Source organism: Lepisosteus oculatus, chromosome 24 (genome assembly GCF_040954835.1).
Source record: "Lepisosteus oculatus isolate fLepOcu1 chromosome 24, fLepOcu1.hap2, whole genome shotgun sequence".
NCBI lineage: Eukaryota > Metazoa > Chordata > Actinopteri > Semionotiformes > Lepisosteidae > Lepisosteus > Lepisosteus oculatus.
The window spans coordinates 3,791,841-3,818,949 of record NC_090719.1 but is presented as its reverse complement, the minus strand read 5'-3'; the positions used below and the strand labels follow the sequence as shown (position 1 = coordinate 3,818,949).

Sequence of the window (27,109 nt, the reverse complement as noted above, 5' to 3'; positions counted from 1 at the left end):
TGTCCGAGACCCCTGCAGCCCCTCTGACTCCCCCTCTTAAGCTGTTGACAGTGTTTCTGGAAGTAATTCTGACCCTTAACCCCCTGAGGCCTGACTTGAGGTCAAACGTCTGTCTGACTGCCTCTGCCCAGGTTCTGAGATCCTGTCCGATGACACGCATTTCCCTCTCCGGCAGAGGGGCAGAGTACAAAACCAGAAATAAAATGCCGGGCTTGATCGGAGCAGCAGCTGAGGTACTGTCTCGGAGCCGTGAGAGGGATTGGTCATGGTTCCAGTGAAAAATGAGCAAAAACAAAGGTTAAGGTCTGATGGATTTTGGTGGGCAGACGTCCTATAATAGGTGGCACGTTGGCGCTCAGGTTAGTATTGCTGCCTTGCAGTGCTGGGGCCCTGGGTTTAATTCCAGACTTGGGGTGCTATCCGTGTGGAGTTTACATGTTCTCTCCCTCTTTGTGGGGGTTTCCTCTGGGTGCTACATATTAGTAGGTTAAATGGCTCCTGGGAAACGTGGCCCTTGTGTAAGTGTGTGTTTGTTTGCCCTGTGACGGACTGGCGTTCTGTCCAGGGTGTAGTCTGCCCTGAGCCCACTGCTTGCTGGGATAGACCCTTGGTAAGAGCCCCCTGTACCACAGGTCAAATGGCAACAGTCTGAGAAATTGCTGTGTGGGCTGGTGACTGCAGCTGAGCACTGTTCCCAGTCCCTTCCCAAACAACTGACAAGCAGCTGGAAATCTTTCTCCCAGGAATGTGTATCTGCCGGTTGGGAGGGATCAGATGGAATGTGCCATCTGGAACTATAGATGTTACTCAAAGCCACTCTGTGCCCTACTGTACTGGGACAAGGGTTCAAGTTCAGAGATGTGTTCAGTCCCGGAATGGAATTGAATTCAGCTTTACTTGGATGGCTCTGTGGGAGATGTAGACTTCTGCTTTGTGTGCGCAAAGGCAGAGAAAACAGAAAAGCAGTAGCTGGCTAAGTCAGCAGGGGAGCTCAACTGTAAGTTGTATTTGGGGGCAAATATCACGTTTTCTGTTTTTGACCCCATTCCAGAAAAACAACTCCCCACCCATCCTGTACTGTGGCCGATCGTACATAGTCGAACAGTGTAAGAAATTCCCCTGGGTGACTAAGATGGAAGACCATTTCATCTCATCTACTCAGAGCTGAGCTGAGAACGTTTCGATTTCAGAACTGAGCCACAAAATATCGAGACCTCGCATGTTAAAACAGTGAGTCAGGATGTTCTCTAATGGTTTTTAAAAAAAAAACATTTTTCTTATTTTGGAAAAAAAAACAACCCTTTCACATTTCTCTGACCATCAACTATAGCACTGTAGTATCACGGGGGGAGGGGGGGTAATTTTGCTAAGCCACTACCAATTTCAAGTCCAAAACAGATCAGTGCAGGCCTTTTTGTCGAAGAGCTTTGTGTGAGTGTTCACTCAGTGAAGAGTTCATGAAATCCAATTCTGGTGCTGTTTTTTTTTTTTGCGCAAAGTAATTTGGGGTTCAGATGTGTAGTATCAGGGTGGGGTCACTGGGTTCAATTTCAGACCTGGCTTGCTATCTGTGTGGAGTTTGTATGTTCTCCCAGTGTTCACATGAGTTTCCTTCAACCGTCCAAAGATGGGCTTCTGTTGTAAGTGAATTGGCTGTGTCTGTGTGCCCTGAGCCCCTTGCTGGCTGGGATAGGCTCTGGCTATCTAGGATAAAGCAGTTTGAAAATGGCTGAAAGTTTAGCTGCACAGAATTTAGTACAATTGTGGAACTGGGGAAAAATGAATGCAGTAAAGAAAAAAACAAAGGAGTTATCCCAGGATCAAAGTTTGGGCTGCAGGAATTGCTGATTTTGCCAATGTTGCAAACTCTCAATCTGTTCTGTTCAAAGACAGATTGTTTCCGTTAGGAGGGCAGCGATAGCAAGGCATCATCTGGGACTGCGCTCGCTCTCCGAGCTGGGCTGGAGAGATCTGAAGGTTTTCTGGAGCAGCCTGCATGTGGTCTGAGGGCTGGCACATGCACAGACATCTACTAAATCACGCTGAACAACAAAAGCCTACATTTCCTACATTACGAAAGTACTTTATTTGCACTGTGTGTGTAATGGCTTGGCTGGCTGGTCACGTCCACTTTATAAAAACAAATGGTGTGCGTTCTTTCCTGAAATGAAAAGCCGCTGTATGCTTGTTCCCATGCACGTCATTTAGATAGCAATTTCCTTTTTTTTTCCCGAATATGTGGGTGTTTATTTAGGCCATGGGCTGGCGGGACCACTTTTTTTTTAGTGTGTGTCCCCCCCATTGAACGTGCACTCGTATCCCAGATATACGCGGTGGGAGAGCTTGCTCAGGGCATCTCTGATGGTATCTGTGGATTGTCTGGAATGGAGGGAATGTCTCCCGTACAGCACTGGGAAAAGAGGCCTGTGAAACAGCTGTGAGTCTGGGGAGTGATTGCACACGGAATGACATTTGTTTCATTAATGCGCCCTCTTCCCCGAATCTCACTCATTTTTCAAAGTTTTCCGGCCATCGGTGTCTCTGCAGACATTCTCGTTACAGAGAGGAAAAAAAGAATTTGGGTGTTTCCAATTGTGATTAACCCTCGGTGTCGTGCTAATGTCATTTATGTTAATCCAAACGTTCTATCAGTGCAGTTCAGGTGCGTTCATTGTGAAATAGGGCAATTGCCAGTGACCTTAGCTGAGGTCTGTCTGCAGAGCATTTACAAATATAAATTTATATAAATGCATTCTAAGGCAGAACTGAATAATGTAGAGGAACTGAATGTGGAAAAGGTGTGTAACTGCATTTGCGTCACTACATTAAGCAGTTGAGTATGCACATGCTGGGGGGGGGTTATGCATTACGGCCTATGGAATTGGTTTTATATTTCAAGAAGAATTTCTCCCAAGAGGCATGTTTAGGAGCAGGCAGGACGGCCACATGATCAGTGCTGACTCTGCACTTAGCATGAAGCAGGTTGTGCAGAGTCATCAGAGTGATCCTGCTGTTTTGAGATTTTTAAGTGAATTAGCTGGACACTGATAGTCTTTGGGATCACACAACACAGGACCTGAGCAGGAATTACTTAGAGGGACTGCCTGCAGCCTTTCTGTATGTCAAGAGACTGCCTGGGGGAGGTCATAAGGCCAGCAGCCAAATCACCCTGTGACTCACAGCTGGCAGCCCCACTGAAGCTCAGCAGGTGTGAGCCTGGTCAGTACCTGGATGGGAAACTCCTGGGAAAAACGAAGGTTGCTGCTGGAAGAGGTGTTAGTGGGGCCAGCAGGGGGCGCTCACCCTGCAGTCTATGTGGGTCCTAATGCCCCAGTATAATGATGGGGACACTATACTGCAAAAAGGCACCGTCCTTCGGATGAGACGTAAAACCGAGGTCCTGACTCTCTGTGGTCATTAAGAATCCCAGGGCATTTCTCGAAAAGAGTAGGGGGTGTAACCCCGGCATCCTGGCTAGATTTCCCATTGGCCCTTCTCAATCATGGCCTCCTAATAATCCCCATCTCTGAACTGGCTTCATCACTCTGCTCTCCTCCCCACTGAGAGCTGGTGTGTGGGGAGCAGACTGGTGCATCATCCAGGTGGGGCTGGGATTCCCCATTACTTGTAACTCGCTTTCAGTGGAGTGTCCAGAAAAGCACTGTAAGGAATCATTATTAATTCTAATCATTATAAGGCGGATAACTTGTACTGATGCATTAAACTTTCAGTCTTGCAGCCTGAGCACGCCGCAGCCTCCAAGCAGCACTCAGCACTCGTGATGCCTCAAACACTTTTATCTTTGCTCAGGGCCGGTCAGTCCGAGCCATCGAAGGAAGCAAGTGTTCCCTCTGGAACACTTCCTGACAGCGCCAGGGCTGCAGGGCGGTGGGCGGGGGCCGTTTGAAGTGGCCGCGGGCCGCATTACGCAATGCTTCCACCTATTGAATTGCCAAGGATGTGTGGGGTCATGGGAACTGGTGCCTCTCAGCACGTCCTGCCCGTGCAGTGTCTCTCTCTCTCTATCAATTCAATTCAATTCAATTCAAGGTGCTTTATTAGCATGACCGATAGGTACAATCAGTGTTGCCAAAGCAAATAAAAATAATAAAATTAACATAGAACAAAACAAAAAATAGAAGTAAAATAAAATCTACAGACATGTTACAGACATTTACAACAAAGACATATTATATAATATCGACATATACTGTATTCGGCTGGAGCATTATTGGGAGACAGACTCACTGTTCCTCAGGCTGTGACAGGAGATCACATACTGGGCTGCCAGATCAACTGAGTTCCCTCCTCCCTCTCCCAGTAGGATTGGGACCTGTTGTGGTTTTGGCAGGTGTGGGAACTCTGGGATTAGATTTCTGAATTTCGGGAAGAATGTTTCTCTAATCCCAGAGTATCTGTCACAGTGCAGTAGGAAGTGCACCTCTGTCTCTATTTCTCCCTGCTGGCAGTGGGAGCACAGCCTGTCCTCTCTGGGCAGCCAGGTCTGCCTGTGTCGCCCAGTTTCTATGGCCAGGTTGTGGTCACTGAGCCTGTACTTCGTCAGGGTCTGTTTCTGTTTGTTATTTTTTATTTTGGTCAAATATTCAGCTAGTGTGTATTGTCTGTTTAAGGTTCTGTAGCATTCTAGTTTATGTTGTGTTTGTGTGTGTGTGTCCCAGTGTGTGAGATATTGCTGTTTGATCTGTGCTGTGATGTGGTTGAGTCTGGGTTGTGGTGCTCTAGCAGTGCTGTCCTGAGGCTGGTTAGTGTTGGTGTGGCTCAGGTCGGTGAGCCTCAGGACCAGCTGGCTCAGGGGGCTCTGTTTTGGGCTCAGCTCTTGGCTCAGCAGGGCTTTGTGGTGGTAGGAATTTTGGTCACTGTTTTTTAGGTGTAGCCAATACTTTAATATTCTTTTCTGTATGTTTATCAATAGTGGGTACTGGCCTAATTCGGCCCTGCACCCGTTGTTAGGAGTTTTTCTCTGCACACGGAGGATGATTCTACAGATCTCCATGTGCAGAGTTTCTGTGGGGTGTTTGTCCCATTGGGTGTAATCCTGGTCTGTGAGGGGACCCCAAACTTCACTGCCGTATAGGGCAATGGGTTGGATTACACTTTCAAATATTTGGAGCCAGATTCTTGTTGGTGGGTTGATGTTGAAGAGCCTCCTTCTTATTGCGTAGAAAGCCCTGAGTGCCTTCTCCCTCAGTGCCTTCACTGCCAGGTCAAAACTCCCGGAAGAGCTGATGGTGAGACCGAGATATGTGTAGCTGGATGTGTGCTCCAATGTGTTGTTGTTCAGTGTGAATTTGTACCTGTTTCCCTGAGGTCTGGCTTTCTTCTGGAAAACCATAACTCTGGTCTTGTCCATATTGACTGTCAGTGCCCAGGTCTGACAGTACTGCTCCAGCAGTGCCAGGTTCTGCTGCAGCCCCTGTTCTGTGGGCGACAGCAGGACCAGGTCATCTGCGTAGAGCAGGAACTTGATTTCTGTGTCGTGTAGTGTAAGACCAGGAGCTGCAGACTGCTCCAACATTCCTGCTAATTCATTGATATAGATATTGAACAGTGTTGGGCTCAGGCTGCAGCCCTGTCTCACCCCGCGGCCTTGGGTGAAGAATTTAGTCCTTTTGTTTCCAATTTTCACTGCACATTTGCTCTCTGAATACATTGATTTAATTATGTCGTACACTTTGCCCCCTATGCCACTTTGGAGTAGTTTATAAAACAATCTCTCATGCCAAATCGAGTCAAATGCTTTTTTGAAATCGACAAAGCAGGCAAAAATTTTTCCTTTGTGTTTTTGGTGGACGTGTTTGTCTATCAGTGTGTGTAGGGTGTAAATGTGATCAGATGTGCGGTGATCTGGCAAGAAGCCAATCTGACTTTTACTCAGGACATTGTGTTCGGTAAGGAAGGCCAGTATTCGTGTATTTAGGATACTGCAGAATACCTTCCCCCGGTTACTGTTCACACAGATGCCCCGGTAGTTGTTGGGATCGAGTTTATCTCCACTCTTATAGATGGGCGTGATCAGTCCTTGGTTCCAGGCCTCGGGGAAACATCCGGCTGTCATGATGAGATTGAGGAGTTTGAGCAGGGCTTGTTGCAACTTTGGGCTGCTGTGTCTCAGCATCTCATTTATGACTCCATCATGGCCACAGGCTTTGCGTGGTCTGAGGGCCTCGAGTTTGTCCAGTAGCTCCTGCTCAGTGATTGGGGAGTCTAAGGGGTTTTGGTTGTCTTTGATAGCCAATTCCAAAATTTTGAGTTTTTCATAAATGGTGTTTTGGTCTGATTGATTTGTATTTGGGAGCTTTTCATAGAGATTTTCAAAGTATGTTTGCCAGATTGTTCCATTTTGGATGGCCAATTCTTCTGATTTTGATTTGTTTAAGTTGTTCCACTTCTCCCAGAAACAATTCTGATTTAGTGACTCCTCAATTTCTGCAAGTTGTTTGTCTATGTATGTGTTTCTTTTCTTTCTATCTCTCTCTCTCTCTCTGCACCTCACACTAATTGCGTATCTCTGTTAGACTCGTCTTTTAGCAAAAGATCTCTGACCGCAAAAGCCACTTTGCCTGTCATGTAATTCTGCACAGTCCCCTATCACAGCCTTCAGACGGTCTCATGTTGCGTTAGATGTTGCTGCCCCTGTTGGTTTTGCCGTGAATGCAACGTGTGCTGCTGCGCTTCGCTTTGGCTTTGCCCTGTTACGCCACAAACACGACTCCTGAGGGCTCTCATGCCTCTGTCTCTCAGAACCTGTTGCTAGCTGAAAGTTAGGAAGACTGGTGCTTAGGTTCAGTACAGTATGATTGGGCCTAATTATATCACTGGCTCAAGATGTTGGAACTGAGCCTGACTCATTATAGGGTTCACGTGTTGTGCAATCATCGTCTAATACTGTGGTATCTGCTTGATGACGGAGGCGTATCTTATGTCTCCTTTTTCTCTTTTCCAGCCACTTGGAGTCTATGGAATCCAGAGGCGAATATGTGAAGGTAAGAGAATCTTCTCCCTGACTCCCAGTCATTGTCAGACGGTTTGTCAGCCATCTAATGTCCGGAGCAGCACAGGTGGTCATTATGACAGCAGAGGCTTGCTCAGGGGGACGTTAAAACCCTTCTACGTGGATGCCTGTCGTTCCCAAAAGTCGAGCTGCATCCTGAATGGGACATTTCCACTTCATTCGCTGGTGCCTGCCATGTCTTCTAAAGTATTGCTAGTACAAGGTCTACTTTTTCAGGAATTGTGCGCGTCTCTTATGTGTTCAGCCTGCACAGGTACCGCCCGTTAAACTGTGCTCTGATGCAAGGAGAGCTTTAAACATAATGAGCCCTGTTGTCACAAGACGTAGGCACTTCTGTTCCCAAAGTTGTTGTTTCCTAAGTGCTGTGCATTTTCACTTAAAGTAAACATTCTCCATCTTTAAAATTTAATTCCAGAAGGGGGGCTACTCTGAGGGTAATGAGGGTGGAACCTGTTTATTCCTCAGTAGTTCTTGTTTGAACACATTTCTGCTTTGCTGAGTGGGGGGGGGGGAACCTAAGAGACACAGCCTGGTTTACTGGAGGAAGAGAAACGGGGGAAGGTTTTCTTGAGGTTTTCTGGAGGAAGAGCAGCAAGTTTTGTTTAAAAGAATCTATGACCTTTAAAATGTGTCGAGAGTGGAAGTTTAAGGAAAAGCTTTAAAAACAGAGGCTGAGATCCTTAGGGCTCGGGGACCGTGCTGCGGTTGGCATTAGGGTCTCTTACATAAAAGGTGCTCGGAGATTTGGCAGGTCCTTGGAAATCGCTGTGGACGAACAGGGTTACCGTGGGCAACGAGCCCCATTCTGAGAAGTGGAGAGAGACCGAATGGAAGGCACATTCGGTCACGAAGGCCTCATTCACACACGTACTGCAGTAAGCCTGCCAACAGCAGGCACAAACTGCCCTTCCTGCTGTTGATTTTCATCTTTCATTACTGGAGTGAGTGCTCTTTGTCTTCAAACAAATCACAAGACCCCTATGTTTGCTTGGTGACAAGGTGGGTGCTGTCTTCTTGTTGTGGCTTTTTTTTTTTATAAATCCAGTACGTTTAACATCCTGCCACCTACTGGTCTACAGTATGTTGGGGAACCAGTAGGGGGTGCTCTCTTCTTTCCAGGCCATGATGGTAATCGATTGAGAAATCGTGCTCTTCTCTGCAGCAACCAGTGGGGTGGTTTTTTGTGCTTGTACTGTAAATACAGCGGTAGCAACCTGCAGTACCATGATGTTCAAATGACATATTCCAACCAGAAGGATGGTCAGAAAGGCTAGATCAGCATCCAGATAGATTGCTCAGACCATCGGGAGATGATATATAAGATCACTTTATCAGCCCTATACAATTTCTTGCAATAGGAATTTCTTTTTCGCAGACCCCAGCTTGCTCTCCACACACAGACAGGGAGAGAAGCTGGGGGTCAGAGCGCGGGCTCAGCCATTTATATGGCGCCCCTGGACCAGTTGGGGTGAAGGGCCTTGCTCAGGGGCCCAACGGAGTAGGATTCCTCTGCTGGCCGTGGGATACGAACCGGCAACCTTCCAGCCACAGGCGCAGATCCTGAGCCACCTCACCAACAGTAATGGGGTCATCCTTACTGACACGGCATCGTTATTGCCACACAACAAATATTGCCGTTTCCTTTAAGGCAGCTGTAATAACACACAACTAATGCACACGAACAAACCGGATTGAGTTCATCTCCTCTCTTCATCCGAGTTCCAAAAGAGACTAACCAGCGTGGTTGTGGCAACCCTTTCCAATGATGCATGAAACTATATTAAGAGAAAGTGTTGCAAGAGCGACCCACAGCCTAAATGATAGCTGCCACTTTGCAACAGGGTGCAGTTCATGAAGATCGATGTCAGGCATGTGGCTGTCAATATGTTCGGATCGATTTCCCCACCAGATCTCGTATCTTGACCGATCCTGGTCCCTCTCTGGCCGCTGTAAAATGTTGGAGTGGTTGTAGTTTGCCTGGGGGAGGTTGTACAGCTCCTGCTCGGTCTCTTAAGTCTGGTTGACCTGCCCAAAGTACACGAACGCTGTGACTTCATCAGCCCGGAGTCAGAAGCCCCTTTTAAAGGAAGACCTGTTGCTGTTTGGAAGGAAGCCCTCTGACACCCAAGATCGCGGTTTTTGTCACAGAGGCCCGGAGAGCTAAGAAAAGAACAAGGAGCCTTTGTTCCCCTGCATCCTCTGTGTCTGAGGCATTGCTCTGGGGCTGGAAAAGCTGACAGGAGCCTGAATGAGACGAAAGGAGGTGGGGGGGAAGAGGAAGAGAAGGGTTTTTTTTTTCGTCAGGGAGGAGAAAATTAAAGGATTTGAAGGAAAAGGAATACCGACCAAACACTTGCCCGATTGTTCCTGAACTGCCTCACTGCCTATTGCTTCCTCAGACCTCATGCAGTGACCTAATGCGGACATAATTCAGGGACAGGCCTGGAGGCCTGTGAAGGCCTGCTTCATCCTCACACTCAGGCCGGCAACCATTACAGATGCCAGCAGCAGTTCTCTTTTCCCTGTGGGCCCCGTACCTCCAGTTCCGCATACAAGCCCCCAGCTTAAAGCGGGAAGCTTTCAAAAAGCCCCCCACAAGTTCCCGTCACCGTGTCAACGAGACATTTTTCCGTGAAACTAGATTTAAGCTGCCACGTTAACACGCGCGGAGAGGATGGGCTTCATTCGTACACGTAGGCGGATAGCGCCACCAACGGTAAAACACCGCCAACGCCCAGTTTGTGTGACTGGACTGTCGTTCTGTTGGTCCGGTTCCTGTTTGGATTTGAAACTCGCTCTTGTGGCCAACTCTGAATCGGCCGCCGAACGCTGTCGGGGTCCTCTGTGCGGCCCTCCCCCTGGCCGTGGTCAGGCTTCTTGTCGGGCCCCTTGGTGAATTCGACTCCAGCCGGGCGGCGTTTCCATGGTGACCTTGGCCTGCCGTTTGGCGTTCCCGATAAAATGGCGCAAGCTCTGCGCCGCGCACGGTTCTTTTGATGCCAACGGCCTTTCCTGTGGGGGGGGGGAAAGGACAAGAAAGAGACGCACGTCCCAAACAATCCTTCTCCGTTGCCTGAGAGCTGTGTGTACAACTGCAGGCCTACTCCCTCTCCCCCCGTGATAAGGCTCTGGGGCACGCGTTCGTGCTGTTGGATTGATGAACCGTCACGCCCTGCGCCTAACATTTCAGATATAGCCGCGCAAACTCAGCAGTTTTCCATTGCCTTACGTCGGAGAGAAGCAGTTTTCAAGAGCCTTCCAGCTTCTGATTTCCTGGAGGACTGGGATTCCAGTTGCCGGAGAAAACCTCATGGTTTTTATCGTCTTTTTTTATCGTCTGTCGGGGGGGACTGAATCGTTCCCACCCTCTCATCTCCGAAGCAGTTGCTCCTGTTGAAGCAGGTCATGAAGGCTGGGCTAAGACGCTATGTTTGGTGGGGGAAATACTGGATGTCCGCCCATATCAAGGAAATAGGAGTGCTCTTGTTGGGAATTGTGTAGGCATCCACCTCTGAGTGGATCTGAAAGGACTTAAGATTCATTCTGCCATTTTGAAAGAGAAAGATTATATTTTTCAGGTGATGTGGAATAAATAATTTAGAAATCATAATATATTTATAAATAAATGCATAATATACAGTATTATTATATATTGTATATAATGTATAATAATGCTTTTGAATAAGGATGTAAGAAGGCTTGTACTATTTAGATCTAAAATACCAGGTAGGAAGGATTTTCAGTAGTATTAACTAAGTAACTTTTATCTCTGTTAGTATGATTAACTGGCAATGTCTGTATACAGAGATATGTGATGATGTCTTATCACTGGCGATGAAATTTAAAGTGTCATTATAGCATATCTGGGCCTTTTCAGATGCATAGCAATATTCAACCCATCTCATTCTTTTGTCTATTTCTTACATCTTGAAAGTAGGCAAGGTCTTTGATTCAGTGTAACAAAGTGTTCCTGCCCTCAATTTCAAATGGTGGTTTGTCGGCACCTTTGAGGATTTTGAAGATCAGGAATATCTGATATGTCGGGTCCCCTCATAGTGTTCTTTGTTCAAAATTTTAGCCTTTTAAATCAAGTCCAAGACATTGAAGTTAAAACAACGTTTGGTTAATTCGGTTATGCAATACTACAGTTAGCCACTAGGCGGAGCCACTGACCTTATATTTCACTAAAAGGAAAGCTGGGTGCAAATGCCTGAATCTCGAACTGCGGCAGATCGGATCCTCAAGACAACGTCTTGTTTCTTTGCTGACCCAAAAGTGACAATTTCTAAATGTGAGCCCCCAGAGTGGGGGAAAAAAACAGTTCCCAGCAAACTTTGCTGTCAGTTGGGCTGGTATTCGGTGTTTTTCTCTCCATCTTCGAAGACTGCTTAGCCTCACAAACGTCGTGGTCAGAGGCCTAGTCAGCTAAAACACTTCAAGTCAAATGAGCTCTCCCCTTTCGTGAGTCTGTTGCATGCATTAATTCCGTAGAGTGGTGGCAATACCTCTGGGGAAAATCTTTTATAAGAGCTGTATTTTAATCCTCAACTTTGTGAAAACAGCCTGGGTTCTGTTCCGTGCCCCAACTGACCTTGGAGTGTTTTTATGAAAGCCGGTTTCTGGATACAGCAGAGAGCGTTTCTGCTGACGGCCATCTGTCTTGTCTGCGGTCTTTGCACAGGTGTCAAGAGATGAGCTGCTGTACAGTACAAAGGTCTCTACACCCGTGAGGTGGTTGTGCGCTCTTTTTTCGATTGACACCTTAGCCTACCTGCCTGCGTATATTCAGTGAACGTGCCGGGACCCTGTCTGCCATTCACTGTACTAAACCAGTCCAGCCCCGGTCCGGATGTGAGTTTTAAACGACCTCAGCCAGCCCTGTGGGCGGGCATGTTTTTACCAGGAGGTCTCGAAGAATTCTCGACGATAGCTACAGCACATTTGCATGAGTAGAATTCGCCGAACCGGTTATCTTTCTCGTTTCCTTGCCAAAGTTGATAAGGAGAGATAACTCGGTTCCCTGCAAGAGAGGCTCCAAGCACGCAGTTTCACTGCTTTATTTTTTTTTTTCCCCTGCACCAATGGAAAAGAAATGACTTGTATTTTTGGTTAGATTGCGCCCATTTGTAGGGGTTTCTAACATCTTATAGCTTGCTCAAGAATTTCTTTGATCGCGAGGGTGGTGTTTAAGCTGGGAGCAGGCAGGGGACAGAGTGAGGAATGATCTGCAAAACGGCTCTGAATTATTTACAGCGTATGGGGCTTCTGGAAAAAAGCTCAAAGTAATTAAGACCCCATCTCTTGTCTCGAAGGATTCTAGAGTCACAAGGGGGGAAATGCACTGAGAAATGGATTATTTCCCTTGTCTCCAGCCGACTCCATATCCATCTTCGTATCAGATGCCGGTAAGCTACCTGTATGTGTCAGGAAGGCACTCGTTTAGGAATGTAGAATCCCACAGCTTTGAGGTCACATATCCAGTGACCTAGCCCTGGATATGCTGCTCGGGGAAAAAAAAAAGCTTCTGTTTTTGTTTTATTTCAGAGCCTTATCTTGAAAGGCTGTAGGTTTCGTTGGAGTCGATCTGTTCAGCTGGTGCTTTCGCTTCGTCTCTGGCCGAAGAAAGAGGAGAGCACACACATTAGGTTGCGATCTCCCGAAAGAATCGTTTTTGGTAGCTTTGTGTTTTTAGGAGACGTTTTTTTTTTTTGCTCACTAGAAAACTTCATTAATTCAGAATTTCATTTGATCAGAAGGAATGCAAACTATGGGGGACTACAGAGGCTGGTTGCTCTATACCAAATTAAAAAAAAAGTTTGGCTTTTGACTTTTTCAATGCACTGCCAACAGATTTAAAATACTGATATATCCAGTTTTGGAGCTGACTAAGATCAAGGCTTCTTAATTCAGTGGATGTTCTATGCCCTCTTTGACTAAGTGATTCTTAGTCATTCTTGGGATCAGAAGAGGACTGGAATTTGTTTGTGATTGCAGCATCAATGATAGTATGGTTGCCGTCACATCATCCAGGTGGATGCTGCACATTGGTGGTGTTGGAGGGAAAAACTAAGGCTGCTGCTGGAAGAGGTGTTAGTGGGGCCAGCAGGGGGCGCTCACCCTGCGGTCTATGTGGGTCCTAATGCCCCAGTATAGCGACGGGGACACTATACTGTAAAACAGGCGCCGTCCTTCGGATGAGACGTAAAACCGAGGTCCTGACTCTCTGTGGTCATTAAAAATCCCAGGACGTTTCTCGAAAAGAGTAGGGGTGTAACCCCGGCGTCCTGGCCAAATTTCCCATTGGCCTTACCAGTCATGGCCTCCTAATAATCCCCCTCTATGAATTGGCTCCATCACTCTGCTCTCCTCCCCACTGAGAGCTGGTGTGTGGGGAGCGTTCTGGCGCACTATGGCTGCCGTCGCATCATCCAGGTGGGGCTGCACACTGGTGGTGGTAGTGGGATTCCCCATGACCTGTAAAGCGCTTTGAGTGGAGTGTCCATAAAAGCGCTATATAAGTGTAAGCAATTATTATTATTATTAAGTGTGAAAACATTCTTGTATTAGATTCTAATGCATATGTAGCAACCCCTTCTAAACACCTTTGCTGAACTGCGCTGTGACTTTTTGCACCCTCTACTCTGTGAGCCAGTGGCAGGGAAAGGAGTCACCTGGGTGGGCTTTTGATAGACAGGTTGTTCGGCTCTACAAGGCTTCTGGTGCTGCCTGTGTCAGAGCACATTAACCCCCTGCCTTTGTTTGTCAAGGTTTATCGTGGGAGATGGAGCTTCTGGATGGGCAGTATTGACAAACCTTGCCTCACCCTGCTCTTAACTTCCAAACCAAACCAGTCAGGTCTAATACAGTGGCCAGCTGTGTTTACAATATCCAAAAACCTTAAGCTTCTGTCCTTAATCTTTCACCTTTTCTCACTGCGAAAAAGAACACGACAGGACTTTTCTAGTTCCCCAGTATATTTTAAAATGGATTTTTAAACACGATGACGCATGGTGACAGAAAAAAAAACCGATGTTGTTTTTTTACAAAAGGTAGTTGCTTTAAAGTCAGGTTTTGCATCACGAGCAAATGACTCAACTAGCTTTTACAGAGAAGACGGGGCCAGGAGTTTGGAAAGCTCGATTGTCTGGGAAAGGCTGAAGCTAAGGCCATCCAGTAAAGCAGTGAAAGAGTAGACCGTTTCTGAATCAAGACAGGTCTTTTTGCGTCATTTAAATTTCTTTTGACATTCTTATGATTATTACATATATGTCATGCCATTTACCAAACCGCTTTATACCGTACGGTGTCACAGGAAGCCAGAACCTACCCAGCAAGCAACGAGCCCAAGGCAGGGTACACCCTGGACAGGACGCCAGTCCATCGCAGGGCCAGTGCAAGCCGATCATATATGGGGACAATTTGGAGGCCACGGTAAAGGCCCAGGGGGGAATTTAGGCCTGGACACCGGGATAACTCCCTACTCTTCTCGAGAAACGCCCGGGGATCTTTAATGACCCCTGAGAGTCAGGACCTCGGTTTAACGTCTCATCCGAAAGACGGCGCCCACTACAGTATAGTGTCCCCGTCACTATACTGGGGCATTAGGACCCACACAGACCACAGGGTGTGCGCCCCCTGCTGGTCCCACTAACACCTCTCCCAGCAGCAACCTTAGCTTTCCCAGGAGGTCTCCCATCCAGGTGCTGCCCAGGCTCACACCTGCTGAGCGTCAGTGGGTAGCCAGTTGAGAGCCGCAGGGCGATACGGCTGCTGGCTATTACACATCTGCTGGAAGGGCAAAAAAACACAACTCTGTGAAATTCCCTGCGCTGCTCCCGAGTTCCCCCAGTTTCGTGCAGTGCGCCGGCGTTGACGGGTCCCAGCGTCCTTATCGAAGGGAACAGCTCTGCGGAAAGTGGGGCACTGAGAGAGCAGGTGGCAGGAGGCGTCTGGTGTTGCTGTTGCCAGGCGTGGTGATCAGAGAGTTGGACTCAGTGGGAAGGAAGGAGGGGCGGGGATCTCTGTTCTGCATTCCTACGTACTTTGCTGGACTGCAGACTGGGGTCCAGTGGGGGAGGGGCTGGGACAGGATTTGGGGGGGGGGGGTGTTCCCTGTTAGCCTTCTGTTTCTTTTCCGGGGAGAAAAAGGGGTTGAGCAAGAGCTGACCTAGATTTGCATGGTGGGGACAGTGGGGGCGGGTTTATTTGGCGATAATTAACCAGCGGCTTGTGGACAGCTGACTGCTTCCTCAGCAAACATTAATTACGACACAGCGAGCTGGGGGAGCCCAAGGGATTAAGAGGCTGAGGACCCAGCTGCTGTGTGAGAAGTGTGAGTGTTGGAGTGGGGGGGGGGAGGAGGTAGGAGCGAGAAAAGTGAGAGAAAATTCAGAGGCAGAGCAAAAACACCCCACCACCATTACCTGTGATTAAAGAGAGAAAATAAGCAAGGGTGAACCTCTGCCTTTTATCTTGCCCCTACCCGCTGTGTTCTTGTGTTTTCCGGCTTGTTTCGCTTGTCTCGGATGCTGCCGAGGCACTACCAGGCCAAAGCAACGTGGAACGTTTCCTGAAAATGAGTGGAACTGGAATAAGGAGTGAAGAAGCTGAAAGAATCGGACGGAAGCCTCTTACTGTTTACACTACACGCGTACTTTTCAGATTGGAGGGGGCTGGGACTGGTAACAACCAGCAGGGACACACCTCTTGTAATAATAATAATAATAATTGCTTACACTTATATAGCGCTTTTTCTGGACACTCCATTCAAAGCGCTTTACAGGTAATGGGGATCCCCTCCACCACCACCAGTGTGCAGCCCCACCTGGATGATGCGACGGCAGCCATAGTGCGCCAGAACACTCCCCACACACCAGCTCTCAGTGGGGAGGAGAGCAGAGTAATGTAGTCAATTCATAGATGGGGATTATTAGGAGGCCATGATTGGTAAGGGCCAATGGGAAATTTGGCCAGGATGCCGGGGTTACACTCCTACTCTTTTCCATAAACGCCCTGGGAGTCAGGACCTCTGTCTCAGAAGGATGCCTGAGGCCTGGGTTCTTGTAGCTGTGTCAGTGTTTCTCCGCCTCTTCCAGCCCACGATGCTCCTACATGGATACATTTTTTGAGGCACGCAATCCCGACGCTGCCTCCATCAACACGTTTTTACTTTCTCATCCCGGAGGCTGTCCCGCACAGTTAGAGTCAAGATCCACAACGCAGAATGATAATAAGAATTGCTTACACTTATACAGTATAGCGCTTTTCTGGACACTCCACTCAAAGTGCAAAGGTAATGGGGAATCCCACTACTGCCACCAAAGTGCAGCCCCACCTGGATGATGTGACGGCAGCCATAGTGCACCAGTACGCTCCCCAAACACCAGCTCTCAGTGGGGAGGAGAGTGATGCAGCCAGTTTAGAGAATGGGATTATTAGGAGGCCATGATGGGTAAGGGCCAATGGGAAATTTGGCCAGGATGCCAGGGTTACACTCCTACTCTTTTCCATAAACGCCCTGGGAGTCAGGACCTCTGTCTCAGAAGGATGCCCGAGGCCTGGTACGCCATTCAAACTCCCAGCAGCCTTAGAGCAGGGCCTCTGGGACAGCCGCCATTTCCCGACTTGACCCGAGCCGACCGCAGCCCACGTTGGAATTGGGGCTCGAGCTGGGTCTGGCATTTTTCCCCTCGTTGCTAAAAGAAAAAAAGCCGAGGATTAGAGTGTGAAGATGGAGTGAAAGAAGAAAGATAATCGGGGGAAAGGTTCTGGGGCAACAGGAGGTCAGTGTTTGTTTGGAGGAAAGGGAACTCCAAGGAAGATAACTGTGACAAATTGCCTATGGATTGCCCGAAACCCCTCATTATCCACCTCGCTGCCTGGTGCTAATCCATGAAACTGTTTTGTTTTTCTATTAGTTTTGGGTTTTAAAGCTGCCTTCAGGACAACTGACGGCATAATTAATTTTTAATTGCAGGCAGGCAGGAGGAGAGCAAGAGTGGGTGTCGGCAGCGAGGAGGAGGAGGAGGAGGAGGTGGGTGGGTGGGAGAGGGGGCAGAGGACCAGCGGGATGGCAAACGACAGACGGAAAGATCCCAAAAAGAAGGAGGTGAAGGGATGGAGACGGGAACGCAGTAGTGTTGTGCTGGGCGGTCGGAGCCGGAGAGCGAGAGAGGAGCAGCCTCATCTCATCACTTAACTGCGACATTCTCCCCTCCTGTCTAGTATTGATTATATTGCTCTGGCTTCAGTTCTCAGCAGCGGAGCTAATCTATATTACATCCTTAAAAAGCTCTCTGCAGCTTCTCTGTTTCTAGCACCGACACACATGGAAATGTTACCCAGCTGCTGCAAATTCCTAATACCACTCAGCTACAGATTGGCTTATTCACAATTTATTTTTTTACAAACCCTATCATCATTATTACGCGTATGGGTATTTAAAATGCAATAGAGCGCTCATTTGCACACTGCCGTATTTCAAAAGGCAGCTTCCTTATATTGTTTGAGTTGTACAGAAGGTCATGAGGTGTGTGGTTTTTTTCTGTCTAACGAGTGACGTAATCCTCATTTCAGAGCTATCGGCAGCATAATACCCTTTCCAATTTGAGAGAGATTGAATTTCTGTTTGACGTTCTTCTGAGCCCGAGATTATATACCTGGCTGCTCTTGTCTTGGAAATTTCCTGGCCAGAAATATTCTTTTTTTGGATCGTGTTTTAGAACGAAGCATGCGAAACAAATATGTGGTTGAGTTCCTAAATCAGATCATCTCTTTCTCTCTCCTTGGAGAAGATAACAACTTGGTCCTTCTGCAACAGTCTGATTCCTTTGGATGTTGTCTCTGGAGTCAATAGGCAAACAACATATCAAGGCTAACAAAAGTCAAATGACCAATAGAAGTTCCTGAGTGGACTGGGAAAATGTTGTCTCTGTGTGCAGATTTAGATATGTTTTTGATAAACGTGAGGTGTGAGTAAATAAAGGTTTCAGGAACTGTTGGAATTCTAATGTCCCAAGAACGTTTTTTGTAAATTTTCATGGGCGGAGACAGGCATGTATCTACGCTTCAATTTCAAGGCTACATGTTGTCAACCCAGTGGGTAAGGTTCTGGCCTCATGACAGAAGGCTGTAGGTAGAAATACCAGTTGAGACACTGCTGTTGTACTGTAAATGTAGGTCTGTTGGGATAAATATGGCAGCCAAATAAATGAGGCTTTGACAAAACCCTCAGTTCTTTAGGACAGGCCACCTGCTTTCACTGGCAAAATGTATTTGCAAACCACATGCGCCATTGTAACACAATTCTAACCTCCAAGATAAATGGATATTTAGGAACGTCGATGAATTATTGGGAATTAATGGGTGGTGCAGGAGGAGCAGAAGCAAAGCATTGGCTCTTCATGTTAAATGACTAGTTAAGCTAATTGAGGATCTGATTTCCTCTCATTTGTGTTCGTGGGAATAGAAAAAACCTGTCTCCATCAGTCTGAATTTAGCTGTAAAGCTGGAATAGAATCCGTTGCCTATGGACACCCTAGTCAGTGAAGTGACGACGTACTGAAGTCCTTATCATTGAGATGCAGTGACACAGGCAGCTCGATTTATCTTCTGCTTTGGCCTCCTGTGGTGTCTCTCGTCCCTACAAATGAGAGGGAGGGCACCCAGACAGGGTGGCTGGGAGAGAGCAGGTTGTCTGTTTGCTCAGCTCGTGCTGCAAATCCGAGGCAGGTGTGGGGCTGTGCACGCGATTGGCTGATTCCAGGGTAGCCCATGTGCACAGGGAGAAAACCGGCCATGCGTGGCGACATTAAGTGGTGGGGTGTGGACGTTTTAGACACCACTGGCCTGCTAGCAGCTGCTTTCCAGATCTCAGGGGGCGAAGCAATGCGTTTTTGTCCAGGATCAGCCAATACTCACAGAATGTAGTTCAAATGCACTTCAGAGTTCTCCATTAAAGTTTTATAAAATAAGGCCGCTCGAAAGCATTTCTTCCATCATTCCAGTAAGGTGAAGGAAACGGGCCCATGTATCGGCACTGTTTAATGATGGCTTGGCTGATATTATCATTGCAGCTGAATAATTTAGCTTCTGCTCCTGTGCTGGTGCCCAAAATGAGCTCTGACCGTCACATTCAGGAATAAAAAGCCCAGACTGGGCTTGGGAAAATAACAAAAGGACAGAAGAAGGATCCAGGATGTTTAAATGTGTGACAGGCTATTTTCTGCAAATAGTTTTATTCTATTCAGTTGTGGGAAGTTTTATCTATCAATAGCCTTCAGTAAGCATGCAGTTCATCTGGCCTGCTTTATTTTGTTGCTCATTCGTGAATCACTTCTAAATCTGGACATACACAAGCTTATTGTGACTTACATGTCTCGTAGTCTGTTAGGGTTTTGAAGGAGACCTACTGAAAATCTGGGGTCGGTGTCTCCACTGTTTTCTTCCTTCAGATGTGCGTAGAACTTTCATGCTTCGGTAGTTTTTTTAATCGAATGAGAAATTGGTTCACGTTTCCTGCGCTGCTAAAAATGGACACCGCAAGGAAAGCAGAATCAAAACAAAACAAAGGATGTTTACAGGAGAAGCCCAAACCCCCAGACCAGTTGCTTAAAATTCTGCTTTTACAGTTTATTTTCAAAGATGCCGTCTTTAAAAACAAGAGTGCCTAGCGGTGTCTTTCCGGGTGTTCGGCAAAGGGTTTATTTACATCTTAGGTGAACAAATATCCCTTTCCCGGATATCTCTTAACAAAGATGAAATCTCCATTTTCAAGATGGAAGGTGATATCGCCCAGTCTTGGGGCCGCTTGTGTTCAGCACTCCTTAAATGCGCGACTTATCAGGAATCGAACCTCGGACCTTCCGAACAGCAAGCAAGCATTTAACCACTATAAGAGCTTTCTTAAAACGCCCCCTGGCTTCAAGGCTATGGAGAGGGCTGTGATCAGGAGCAAACACTGTGGACAGCCACTGCAAGTGGAAGAGGCGGTAGCACGTCGGCATTGCTCCAGGCTTTAACATTTTGGCCTGTGTTTCGAGGGCCAGGGGGGGCGTCTGTTTTTGGATCGCGTTCCCTCTGTGTCTGTGGCATACAAGCACGGAGAAAGACGCACACTCACGTCTGCGTTCCTCGCAGCGTGCATATACACACGCTCTCCCCTCTCTCATACACACGCCACACCAGCCCCCAGCCATCACTGCCCCTACCCTGCCCGTGCTTCACGAACTTCCGAGCCAGGAGAGAAAAGACGGATTGCTCCCGGAAAGGTGCTGAAACCTTAGGCAGCACACCTATCTCTTTCTCTCACCGTCCCCCACCCCGTTTCCTCCCTCCCAAACCGGCTCTGGAGCCTCTCAGCATTGTCTTGCCGGAGGAGCCCTGGGCAACGAGGGGGAGGGGGCGGGTTGTGGGAGGGGACTCGTTTTTACTAAACAGTGGACCACCATTGCCTCCTAGAGCATCTCTCCCCCTCCCCTCCCTTTCATCAGAAAAAGATGAGGTAATCCTCATCCCAGCCCCTGTGAAGCAAAGAGAGAGAGAGCGAGTGAGAGCACGAGCGAGAGAGCGAGGGAGTGGGGGGAATCAAAGATCTCAGCTGTGATGACAGCAGAGGCACGAGCAGTGGCAGGAGCAGCAGCAGCAGGAGCAGCCCGTTGCCTTCGCCGGCCGTCGGAAGGGATGTGCGAGGGATTTTAAGCTGCGAAAGAGGACCGGAGGTGGATTATTCGGGGAGGACGCTAGCTCTGAACGCCTCCCCACCCCCCCCCCTCCCCCGAGACCCTACCCCCCACCCCCCACCCCACCTCGCGCACCCGAAGAGAACCCCCCCCACCGGGAACCATGACGGAGAGGTGCAGCCTGTGGAGTGCCATCTCCGCAGCTGCCTGCTGCTTCTACCGGGGATCGTTCATGCAGGTGCAGGTAAGAGGAGCACCGCTCGGGGCCAGCCCGGGCTGGCCCGCCCGAGAGAGGCTGTGGGGTCGATGGGGGGGGGGGAGTGGGCCATTTGCTGTGGACAACCGTGCACAGACCCGGGCTGGAATCTCGCAGCCCTACTTGTAGACGGCCACTCAAACTCACTGAAACCGCGCCACCCACCTTCTCCATGGCACGGAGAAGTTGGATGTCGCCCACACACATGCGTCTGCCTTACCTAGCAATGCATTCCTCCGTGCAGCGAGCGTTTGGCATCTGCACGTCACGCGAACGGCGCCCGGTGCCCCAACTTGTGGGCGCCCTACGTTGGGGGGCCATTCTGGTTAGTTTCCTGCTGCTTTCGGGTTTGTCTGTCACTGGTGCCAGGGTAACCCACCTGGACTTTTGCAGAGGAGCTAGGGCTTGTTCGCTTGGCTCGCGGTGTGTTGCTCCCGATTGCTCGGGCGGGAGGGGAAAAGAGGATACAGGGAGCGCGCGGCTTTTGTGTCGAGTGCTCTGCCCTGCTTTTGAATGAAATCACGGCACAGCAGTCCCGTTGGCAGCAGCCAAGCCCCGAGCTGGAGGGGTGAACCGCTGCTAATTTGATCCGGGCGTATCAACACAACTTAAGCTTCTCATTGTTCTGGAAAATATCAGTTATTAAGCACCACAAAACAGGGCAGTTCGATGCCCTGTGGGACTGGGAAATGTATATCTGCGTGTTGCAGTGACATACAGTGTAGTGGTGTCAGTGCAATTCCAAAGTCCTTGATGAATGGGGTTCATCTTCCATTTGTGCTCGAGTTCTTGCAGGCTTGTTTCTTCTTTGGCCAGAAATCACAGTTGAGTGAGAACAAAATCATCCCTCTTGATGTTTAATGGAGCTGCTGTTCTGCGCCTCCAGGTTCGCTCCCACAGTGTCGAAAGCATGGCAGACACTCTCTGACAGGTGTTGACGGTGATGAGAGAGCCGAAACTCCACCCGGTCGTGGGAAATGGGCTTGGGAAAGGGAGAGGTGACGGGACCCCGGGTTACACGTCATCCCATGGGAAATCTGGGACGGCTGACTATACCCGCTTGGAATTCGTCTGCCTGCACCTGTCAGGTCTTCTATCAGCTCCTCTCCCACCTGAGATACCAATAGCTGGTCTGCGCAGATGGTCAGTGGCGTTTAGATTTGCGCCAGATGTTATCAATGATGATTATCCGTCCAGTCAGGGACAGCGAGAGCAGCAGATGACCACAAAAAAATGCATTACTGCCGCCCGAATCTAAAAGATTCAAGGCTGTGTAGTCAGCCTTTAAAGGGTGGTAAGATCATGCGAAAAAAATATTTTAAAACCAGTGGAGGAATCTCCTGGATCCAGTTTGCAATGTTTGTTTGTGTCTATAAATCGGCTCATTTGCTGTTGTTGGCCTCATCCAGGCAGAACACTGGACTCATTAAAAAGTGAAGCTAGAAAAATCAGCTTCGCTCTCAGGAGACTTCGGCAAGACTAAACCGTGTTCTGGCTTCGCTCTCTTTTAATGAAAAAGAAAAAAGCTGACTCTGTCATACGTGTCCCGTTGTGGGGTATTATAGTGCTATCTTTCAGTAAATGAGACAAGGTGTCAGTTTAACCTGCTATAAAAAACTGAGGTTCTGTTTTGTTGTTGAATATTTACTTGCACAAACCCAGTTACTATTCCTTTCCGTCTAATAAGGAAAAGTAACAGAAATGTACATCAGACAGGGCAGAGTGCAGATTCATCTTTAAAGTGGAACAATAGTTCTTTACTCTGGTCTTGTATTTTCGGTAGAGCATGGACTTTATTAACAAGCCTTAAAGAGGGGATTAGTTCTTACTTCCAATACTAGCTGCAAATAAATAACCCAGTTTCTGAGAGCTTTCTTGCATCCAATTCATGGAAACCCATCCTCTGTTATGTCGAGAGTCTGAAATTCTGGTTCAATCCATCAAGTTTGATTGGGGGTATCCAGGAAAATGATCATTCTTTCTTGGTTGCCAAGGAGGTGATTCCTGGGCTCCTGCAACCTGTAACTGGCAAAGGCTCTCACTCTGTGTGCAGGTTGAGCAATTGGAGGCAGAGGTCATGGGTTCATGTTTGGGACCTGTCAGTCACTAGCTGTGAAAGGGGTTTCCCCAGAAGGTGATACATTATTGAACTGGTGCTGCTAGTGCAAGGGTGGGATGAGTCTGCTTGTATCTGGGGAGATTGCCACCTCTTCAACTTCCCAGGTGCCTGCAGGCTTGTGGTGACATCACTGCGCAATGTGGTCGTCATCCAATTGGCAGCTAACCCTCCTGTAGATCACTGCAGAGCTCGAAGCATGTCCAGAGTTGAATACCTCTGATAGGAGGACAGGACAGAACAGTCTGTTTACCCAATTGCATTATCCCTGTGTGGAACCGGCAGTCTTCACCTTGACATGGGACATGAAGCCACGCTAGGCGATTCCAAACTAGATGGGGATGTACTGTGCAAAAATGAAATCATGCAAAAGAAGAGGTGATGAATCTCCTTTATGAATTTAATTTGGGGGCAGCTTTTAGGTATGGCAACACTGGTGATCCCTTGTTCAAACTAGTCCAGCAACAAAAGATCGTGGGTTTGTGGGGTTGTGTCCACTCATTAAAATGTGTGAGCATGAGAGGGAATGTATGGATCCAGTTGTCTTTCTCTCCTTCACCCCTCTCTGTCTTTTTTCCCTGACTGATTCATTGACAGAATGGCCTGGCAATAAGAGTACTGACAGCGATGGATAACTTATCTCTGTGCCTCAACAGACTCCTATGTGCCTGGACAAAACTGTACATATATCTCACTGCCTCCTGTCAATATATGTCCTTCCGTTTATTAGTTTATACATTCATCTTTCTGTCTCCTAAGCCAGGGCTTTCTATAGCTCATATAAGAGATGAGATGACATTCACAAGCAAGCAACCAGGAAGTATCCCTTCAGTGTTAAATGGATTGAACTGCTGCTATAAATTTGAAAGAATCAGCATGATTGAATTAGATAGTTGATTATATAGCTAATATTAATCAGCCTCCTAATATACAATGTTCTCTGAATCTTAAATGCAGTACGTAAATATTTGTGCGCATACATTTAACGATCGTGTTCACAAACTTCTGCATGGTACGATGCTTAAGCAAACTGCACCGAGAATTTTACACTTGTCGCAGCTGTTAGATTTCTGAGTAGTTTAGTCGGTTTGCGTATCAGCCTTGACTCTTTGCTCTCTGTCAATAAAGATCTACTACTGTGCTTTGCTACATTTATTTCTGTGTTTCTGTTGCGAGGCCTGATGCTCGGGGCTTTTTAACACATTTCACTCGATTCCCATCTGTCCGTTTTCTGTTTCCCTGTTACTGTGCATCCATTCTAATTCATCTGTGTGTCTGCCGGTTTCTATAACCCTCAAAGATTCTGTGCATCCTCTGTAGCGATCATTGTCTGTGATAGATAGGATGAAGGCCTTGGTCTCTGGCATGTTCCTTTTTTCCCTCAATCAATCCATCACTCTGCATGCTGATCTATCTACCTGCGACGTTAGCTGGAGATAACTTGCACAGATGTAAAAGAAAATCTTTTTGTCACAAAGGCCTTTGCCAACAGCAATGTGTCAATAATTCTAATGCAATCAAGCATACATTAGCACATGACTTTAGGTCATATCAAATGTATTGACACCCAGATTTATTCATGCTTTTTAGTCAACATTGATTAATTATGGAGAGCTATACATTTATGTAGTGGGACTAGTACTTAAAACCAGCCCATCTCATTACTGAAATAATTCTGAGACTTTTAAAGGTAAACAAAACCTGTCTTTTGCTGTTACTGTACTAGTACTGTAGGTAAGCATTTAAGCAACTTTTACAGGAAAAGAAGTCCTGTATCCTTTAAAATACTATCTCCTGCACCCAAATCTAATCAGGTTTGTCCAAGTCTGATTATTCATACCAGATGGTTTTAGTGAAGCACTAGTGAAATGGTTGTTGGCCAAGGGTATAGTGGAATATTGGTAATGTTATACCTTTGTGTCGAAGAAGAGTTTAGAAATTGTCTAAGAAAACTCTTCACTCAAGTTAGGTGTGGTCAAGCAGAGTCCTTTATTCATGTACATGGGGAGGATATAATCATGCAGATCTGAGAGCAGCCTCTCATGCAGATCTGTGAGTAACCTCTCCACCAAGATGATAAATGCAATGAGTTTTATACAGCAGATTCACACAGGAAAGCTCATTTAAGTTTCCGTATAAGGAGTTGTTTTTCCTCTCGACAAACATTTCTTTGTAATTGACCACGTTCTTCTTGAGAAGCAGTTTTACCTTGTATACAGACAAAAGGAAAATTCTGCGGCATTCTAGACATTCTGCGGTTGTAGCATTAATATAAAAAAAGTCAAATAATATACTTGCAATTGTTCTTTCATACTGTTGCTGGGTAAAAGGCATTTTTCAAAGCCAACTAGTCACTATCTTATACACTTTAAAAAAGGTAAATGCTAAAATTCTTCCTCATTTGTTAGTGGCTCTGATTCCAGTCATTTCTGCAGATCTTCATGCTCAGCACAGGCAAGGATATAGATAATCCATTTCTTCTACTGCGTGTTAAAGATCAGTTTCCCGCAGGTATTACATTTGTCGGTGGTTAAGTACAGGATGGTCTGTCCGCACTAGAATGGTTGCATATTACATGCATCTGCATTCCAGAACTTTAGGAATCACTATCCGTTGTTGCGAAAACATTGAGAAAAACTGGACCTTTCCCATATTGTAGTATTGTATTCTCGCAACTGAAAGACGAAGCAAAGTCTTGTAAGTGTAAGTCGATTACATTCAAACATTTGCGCTGCGCTTTCACAGAAAGGGACTAACTCCTTAATCTGCCCTAAATTATTAATTAGTAATTAAATTTACCTTTATTTTAATTGGCCCTGTTAGACATTTTCACATTTTTGGTACAATCTTCTATCCTAATCCCAGTTCTGTCGGCGATTTTTAATTCCTGCTGAGCTCTTTATTAATTAGGCTTATCGCACATTTAATTAAACGCTTTGCTTCTTAAAAACGTTTTCAACTCTTAAATAGGTGAGATGGTTAGACATCAGCATTAACCATGCACCAGACTCTAGATTTCAGAATTCCTCTGCTGTAGGTCTATAGATTCAAGGAGGAATTTAACACATGGGTCTGTACAATACTAAGAATGATATTCTGAACATTTGACGGTGTCAGTCCCACTTGTGTCTGCACATCGTTAAGCTGACATTTATTAAAAAGCTAAGGGAAATCAAGATTTCTTGGAAATATATTTTTCATGAACAATATGTATTTTTAAAGCCGAGATCTGACTGCAGATAAAGCCGACCAATTACACAATTAGTTCAATTACTTTATCAGTACATTTAATTTAACAAGAGTTAAAGTTAAATTAGACGAAAACCAGGAGGCACAGAGGTATTTTCTGAGCAGGTCTGGGACACGTGCTATACTAAATAAAATCAATCGGTAAAAAAAAAATTCTTACAGTAGCTCAAAACAGTTTGAAGTTGAACCGCAATCTAATTCCTTTTCAAAGCGGCGATCGGGAAATGCGGCGTTACTGTTTCCAGTGAATGCTGTTCTGCAGTCCCTTTGTTCAGATGACTTGTTCCCCTGCCTGTGCAAGTAAATTAGTACGTATTAAAAAAAAAAAAGCGGACACGGGAATTGGAGAGGAGAGGGCAGAGCCAGGCTGGGAAAGTCTGAAAGCAAGAGAGAAGCCAAGTATAATCCTCTCCTAATGCGACCATTGTCGACCAGGGGGCAAACCTATTCATTCAAGAGAGCCAGACCAGCTAGCTCAGCGCTTGCCGACCCTCCCAGGGAATGGGGTCACATTCGTGCCCTTCAGCTGCTTCCGCCGAGCCTCTGAAAAGCCTGCACGACTTTCTCTTTTTCTGTCACGACCCACGGGCAGCGCCTGTCCGATAGCCGCTCTGCAGGCGGCGGAAACGGCCCATCGCCGGGCCAGCGGAGCTCCGCGCCCTGGGGGAAAGGCGGAGGAGGGCGGCGGCCGCTCGCCCTGCACACGGGCCGGGAGTGCAACCGCCGCTGGCCGCTACGGCGGACATAGTATGGCGCCTCGCTCTTAGTTTAAGGAG

The 27,109-nt window shown here is 47.2% G+C and overlaps 1 protein-coding gene across 4 annotated transcripts in view; it reads left to right on the top strand.

The window, feature by feature from the left end:
- Positions 1–27,109, top strand: part of sh2d3ca (SH2 domain containing 3Ca) — an 83,706-nt gene that overhangs the window by 21,301 nt on the left and 35,296 nt on the right. For 3 of the 4 annotated variants that reach the window (XM_069183174.1, XM_069183175.1, XM_069183177.1), the window contains one exon: positions 6,965–7,004. In XM_069183174.1, the coding sequence (XP_069039275.1) occupies positions 6,965–7,004 (40 nt within the window). Of the gene's footprint in view, positions 1–6,964; positions 7,005–20,441; positions 20,957–27,109 lie in introns of those variants that run through there. The other variant, XM_069183176.1, reaches the window with a different exon arrangement.